The sequence below is a fragment of the Apis dorsata genome, unplaced genomic scaffold, assembly GCF_000469605.1.
Source record: "Apis dorsata unplaced genomic scaffold, Apis dorsata 1.3 scaffold_985, whole genome shotgun sequence".
NCBI classification, from domain to species: domain Eukaryota; kingdom Metazoa; phylum Arthropoda; class Insecta; order Hymenoptera; family Apidae; genus Apis; species Apis dorsata.
This window is the reverse complement of record NW_006264088.1, coordinates 15,296-22,552: the sequence shown is the minus strand read 5'-3', so window position 1 is coordinate 22,552 and position 7,257 is coordinate 15,296. Positions and strand designations below refer to the sequence as shown.

Sequence of the window (7,257 nt, the reverse complement as noted above, 5' to 3'; positions counted from 1 at the left end):
ATAAAATAAAAATTTATAAATAATATAATATATATAAATATAAAAGAAAAATTTAGATTTCTATTTAAAAAAAAAAACTTTAAATAACCATAAAAACGTCAAAAAAAAAAAAGTAATTAGAATATATTTATATTTGTACTTGAAACTTCAGCAAATTTTTATATTTAAAATTTTGTATTTAAAATTTTTTTTTCTAAAAATATGTTATCCTCAAGATTTATAAATATATATATTTTAATATTTTTAAGTAAGTATAACCTATAATTATAACCTATTATTTTTTTCGATATTTGTAATAGAATATAAATATTATATTTCAATATTATATATAATTTTTTTATCGAAAATAAATTTAGTATTCATAATATCATATGTATGTTACATATATGTTACATATATATTTTGGAAATTAAAACAAATATATTAATATACAGATAATTAATATTATTATATTATTATATATTTGTGGAATATTTTTAGAAAATTGCTTCTATATAAATTAAAACAAATTCAAAAATTGATATACAAAAATGTCAATTGAAACTTATTTATTAAATTATAAGCAATTTAATTCTGCATTAAATGAAGCGAGAGGCCATAGGGACAATAAAGACGGAAATAGAGACTTCTCATTATATTTTTGTTTCATTTCTAATGCGAATTTAGATTATTTATAATCTCTTAATAAAAGCAAAATATTTATATAGAATTTATAGATATATCAATTTTTTTGTATTTCTTTTGATTTCTAGAATTAACTTTTTAAAAGTTCCATAAATATTTTAGTATGTTGTTATTTCATATTGATATATCTAAAGCTATTTGATCTGAGATTGTAAAGTTCTATAATAAACAAAGCATATCTATATAGAGATATTTCATCTCAAATTATTAAGTTGTATAGTAAACAAAGTACAATTCTGATTCATATCAGTTAGTAAGCTTAAAATATATACAACTTTTAATAATTAAAAATTAAATGATTCTTATCTATGAATTAAAATATTATATTTTTAATTTCTCTTTTATTCACTTTCATTATTCTATGATATAATTCATGTTTTAAAATTTAATTTTTTCCATTATCCTATCTTAATAAAAAACTTAGTTAATTTTTAAGCTTAATTTTCATTTCTATATAATTGTTTCGTTTCTATATAAATGTTAATTTTGTTCACTTATATTTGTTATTTTATTTTAAATTAAAATTATTTTATTGCAAAAATACAGTTTTTTGAAATTAATAAAACATTTAAATTAAATAAATATATAAAATATCTTGTGTTATCATTTTTTATTTTTTATGTATAAGAAATAATTTCATTTTAAATAGTTTTATAGTTTATTATTTATTTATTTATTTATTATTTATTTATTGATTATAAATTGCAATAAATTATAAAAATTTTTCCGAATAATATTTTCAGTAGAAATAAAGTTTATTTTTAAAATGGAAGAAAAATATTTCTTGCAGAAAATTCATCTTGTGATACTATTTATATTGCATACAAATATTTTCTTTTTATTATCGTAATTGAAATATTAAATATAAAATATTTAACTTTAGACGGCTTATAGATTATCTTATATCTTATATAAAATCTATGTTATATAATTTATATAAAAGAAAATTTAAAATATTTCTTAATTATATCTTAATTATAATTATATCTTAAAAATAATAAACAGAAGAAATTTATTTAATTTTATTCGAAATAAATTTTAATGCAAAAATAAGAAAAAGAAATAATTTTATACTTAAAAATAAAGAAAATATATTACATCTTATTTATTAGAACAAAACATGCAAATTGTAGAAAAATGTACAATATTTCTGCATTTTTCTCAATCGACACGTAATAGGCAAATCTCGTCTCACTACAATTTCCTATAAGGACAGAAGATATCAATTTTGTTTTCAACACTATTTCAACACAAAGTAACGTTTCTCTGATAAGCCACTTATTTCCGAGGATTCTAGTATATTCTAATTATATTTGACGAAAGTTAAATTGGATGAACTTGTCAGAAAACTATCTCACTATCGATTTCAATGAATTTAAAATATGTATTATTAAGGACAATTATATTTTGAACATATATTTTTTTATGCATATAATCTAAAATTATATAAATTATATCTTATGATTTTTAATGTTTTAAAATTATATAAATGACAATAATATATTGTCATAAATTTTATATATATAATAAAATACATAGAGTATTCCTTAACAATTATAAAAAAAGATCAAAGTTAAATTTTTTTTTAATAAATTTAACCTGTTTGTATAAAAATATAAAACAAAATATTCAGATACATAAACATTGAAATTTATAGGATGTGTTATCCTAGACTATCTAAATTTTTGAATTATATGCGAACATATTTTTACTTATTACTTACATACTAAATTAGCTCAGTAATAAGTAATTTTCATAAATAATAATTATTTATTTACTAACACTATAGCAGAGCGGCATCGACATATTACATATTAATAGTTAATTGTGAATTTTTTGCAGTTAAAACAAAATGAAACATTATGTTATATATATCATATTATTTAAAATTTATATCAAATTATATCAAATTATTATATCAATAGGATATAATGATTTGCAAAATATCATTTTACAATTATATTTATTTATTATAAATTTTATATTTATTTATAATAAAATTTATAAATATTATAAAAATAAAATTTTTTCAGTTTTTTTTAATTACTATTAGAATACTCTACTTCTAATTATTATTGTTTATTTGAAATGGATTGAGCTGAAAAAATTGTACATTATAAAAGAACTCTTTACACTATCTTAGAATCTTAATATAGTAATATTTCAGTACATTGCAATCTCTTCTACTTCTTTCGTGAATGAACTATTCAAAATTTTTTCAGTTCTTATACATTTACATTATACAATCTTATATACTATATTATATATTAAAAGTTATATTTAAAATAAAACTAAATTTTTTTAATATTAATTTAATATTTAAATTATATTTAAATATTATGCAAGTTAAATTAATATTACAAAAAAATATTAAATAAAAATATTTAACATTTATTTTACATTTATTTTTATTATACTATATTGTTTATATAAAATATATAAAACAATATATTTATATAAAATCTACAATCTATTATTAATTATTATTATCCATTATTTAACATGATATCAACGCGATATTGTTATTTTAATCACAAAAAAAAATGAAAAAAAAATATATATTTCGTAATAAGATAAAATATTCGTAGGAGAATAATAATCATGTGATTAAAATATTCAGATTGCTAGCGAAGCAGTACAATAATATGTCCATGCTATGCTATTAATATTAAATAAAAATATTTCTACTTAAATACATAAATGTATAATTTAATAATTATTATGAATTGATGCTGATTTGATATTAAACTATTAAATGAACAATTTTTAGAATTTGGTTTGTCATAAAGAAAGGATAAAAATATCCTATCAGATTTTTTATGCAATAGTTAAATGTTTCAAGTAAATAATTTTGAAGAAATAAAAAAGTTATTTACAAAGATATTCGTGTAAAAAAATTTACAAAAAATTCATATATTTTGAAAATTTTGATTTTAATAAAAATTTTGTATATGAAATCTTTTTAAATACGAGAATGTTTACAATTTTTTCATGTTTTATATTTATAACTTCAATTGGAAATTTTTTATAACAAGATAACAGAACATTAATTTGATATTAATTTGAATATTAAATTTCATTTTAATATTATTATTCTTACTATATATATTATTATTATTATTATTATAAAGTTATAAGATTTTTTGAATTTGAAACATCATTGAAATGATGTTTCATTAATAAAAAAAATTGTTCTATATATATATATTATTTTAAAAATTATTGTTAAAAAATTATAACAATAAAATATGAAATAAGCGATAAATAATATACATCCCTACTTATAAAACTTATACATTCCTACTTATAACTAAGCAATATATATAATATATATATTCGTACATTTAAAATATTAAAAGGAATATTTTTACCATTTCCTTAACAAAGGAATTTTTTAATATTTTTTTTTATTTTGTTTCTATTTTCCAATATATTCAAAATATGTTTTAATGTTTTCTCTATTACTAAAAAATTGTTTTGCAAATTAAATGTTCATAAAATTTCAAATAAAAATAAAAATAAAAAGAAAGTTTATGAACCAATCACTATAAATTTTAAACAATGAAAAGTCAGAAAGTTGTTTAATATGTTTTATTATATATGTATTTGTGAAATATTTTTAAAAAATTGATTACAAAAACTAAAACAAATATAAAAATTGGATAGAAATATATAGAAAATCGATTATAGAAATAGAAATATCGATTAAACAATTTAAGTTTAATTTTGAAATTAAAAAAAATAAATAAATCTTAAATCTTAAATCTTTAATTGAAATAAATAAATTAATAGTAAAATCTATTTTATTTTTGATTTCGTAATGTTATAATTTATTATATAAAAAAAAATAAACCAAAAAAATTCGGTAAGAGATGGAGAAATAGAAATATGACGTACGACATTTAATGGAAATTTTGCAACTGTTTTTTTATGTATCTCAACCTATTTATTGAAATGATTTAGGATGTGATAAGCTTTAATGAATATTTAATTAATATAAATTAGATATAAAACGAAATTTTATATTAAAATTAGAATATATATATATATTAATAATTATAGTATAAAAAATATATAAAAAAATAAAACGAATAAAAAAATATATAAATATATATATAAAAAAATATTGTGCCCATAAACTAATGCTGATTGTCGATTATATGTGAAAAAATTGCTCAAAATTTTCTTCAGCATTTACATATTTTAAATTCTTCAAAAATAAGAAGATAATATTTTAATAATATTGTTTTTAAATTGAACTGAAATTTTCTGTTGCGAAAAATTACAAGCTTAAAATTTACAGTCATGGATAATTGAATTCAATAGAAGCAACTGTAAATGAAGATTATTACAGATCAGTTAAATATTTTCGCATCAAGAGTTTTATTCGAAAATTGATTCCTTCTCTTTTTTCTATTTTCATTTTTCTTTTTCTTTTATTCTTTCCAATTTCATAGTTATATTTTTGCCCTTTTTTCTCTTCTATTCGTTTTTTTTGTTTGTGGCGATTACACGCGATTGAATGTAATATAAAATTCAGTGAACAAAATGTATCAGGGGAAGATTTTCTCGATAATTCTGCACTGGATTTACCAAAGCGTACAATCATAAATTCTGTTTCCGTTCCATCCGCTTTATCCAATAAATACTCAGTTCGTTTTTGTAAAATTATTCGAACGCAATAGTAAAAGATTATATGGATTTATTGTTGTATTTATGTATCTTACTCACAAACAATTTATTTACCATTTTTTACCTTTTTCTTTTCTAATTATTGTTTCGACATTTTTTTTCATATTTGTAAATGATAATAAAAATAAAAATAGAAATTTTAAATGAATTGCTGACTTTGTTTTCTTCATTGATAGTATTTTTTTGAATGAAGAGATTAAAAAGAATAAAATGTATTTAAAAATAAATTAAGTATTAAAATATTAATATTTAATTTGAAAAAACTATTAATAAATTAAAATTTTCGAAAAATTTATATATTTCCACGTAGTAGAATAATCAAAATATTTTACATTTTACATATCTCCTTACATTTTATATTATGTTACAATTGCAAATTTCATAAATAATATTATAATAATATTATAAATTGATATAATGTTACAATTAAATTTTATATTTTATAAACTTAATTTATAAATTTTCGATCAATAAAATATAATGAAAAAATACAAAATATAAATTAAAATAAAAAAATATAAAATAAAAAAATATAAATAAAAATATAAAAATATAAATTAAAAATATATATAAAATATAAATATAAAATACTATTTTGTGATACAAACTATCGTTTTAAATAAAATGAAATTTATTCTTTGTATGCTATCAATTTTCTATTAATTCAAGAATCTATTTATTTAAAAAATTTTATGTTTCGTTGCAGGTTTCATGGATCAGGAAACGAGATTTACATATTCTCACCGTGGGAATCTTAACATATACAAACGATCAACGTTTCCAATCATTACACCGAGATGGATCTGACGAATGGACTTTAAGAATTAGTTCACCACAGGTTCGAGATAGCGGAACATATGAATGTCAAGTTTCAACTGAATCGAAAATCAGTCAGGCTTTTAATTTGAGTGTCGTAGGTTGGTATCCATAATATATAAATACACTTCTTGTCTTCAATAAATCTCATTATCAAACAATAGAAAAAGTTTATTATAAAATTTTTCAACGGTCATTTTAACGCCATGAATGAATGGAACGTAAAATTATAAAATTATATTCTGCATAATTGTTTTATTATTTATTTTATGAATTAGTAATAAAATACATTTGAAATAATATATTTCGATCAATAAAATGAAGTGTGAAAAAATAGAAAATTTTACATATTCTTATAAAAACAAAGTTTACAACGTTAGCTTATTGTTATAGAAATTATTATTTATTATATTATTTTATTATATTATATTTCAACTTTTTCATTTCTTTGTTCCTTTATCAATTTATTATAATCATTTTATTATATTATCATTTTATTATAAAAAAATCGTTTAAATACAATTTTTGAAAGCAATTTAGCAGTAGAAATATTAGAGAAATTGCATTATTATCATTAATAAATTTGTATTATTTATATTACTAAATATTAAGTTGTTTATATTATTATAATATTGTAATATTATAATAGAATTTTCTATATTAATAGGATATTAATATGATAACAAATTATTGAAATAAAATATTAGAATAATCATCTTTTTTATATTGAATTTCATTTATTTAAATAGTCAAAATTTCCAATAATGTTAGTTTATACATTTATATATTTATGAATTCCATATTTATTTAGTTACAAATTAAATAAATGTTTTAATATTAAATATTGTAATTATTAAATTAAATAAATAATTATTAAAAATTTATTTTAAAAATTTCTTTAATAATATAATAATAATGTAAAAAATATTCGAAATTGCTTTTGTTCAGATATATCATTATTATAGATATATATTATCATTTATATTAATTTTTTTTTAAATTTGTTTTTCTGATTTTTTTATTTAATTTTATATTTTGATTTTTTGAATTTGTTCAACTACTTTT

General features: G+C 16.9%; 1 protein-coding gene across 1 annotated transcript in view; it reads left to right on the top strand.

Annotated features, from left to right (window-relative positions):
* LOC102679676 (limbic system-associated membrane protein) overlaps nt 1–7,257 on the top strand; it is a gene marked incomplete at its 5' end in the record, with an annotated part of 29,757 nt that overhangs the window by 13,437 nt on the left and 9,063 nt on the right. The window contains one exon of the mRNA XM_006624025.2: nt 6,083–6,293. Coding sequence (XP_006624088.1) covers nt 6,083–6,293 — 211 coding nt within the window. The remainder of the gene's footprint in view (nt 1–6,082; nt 6,294–7,257) is intronic.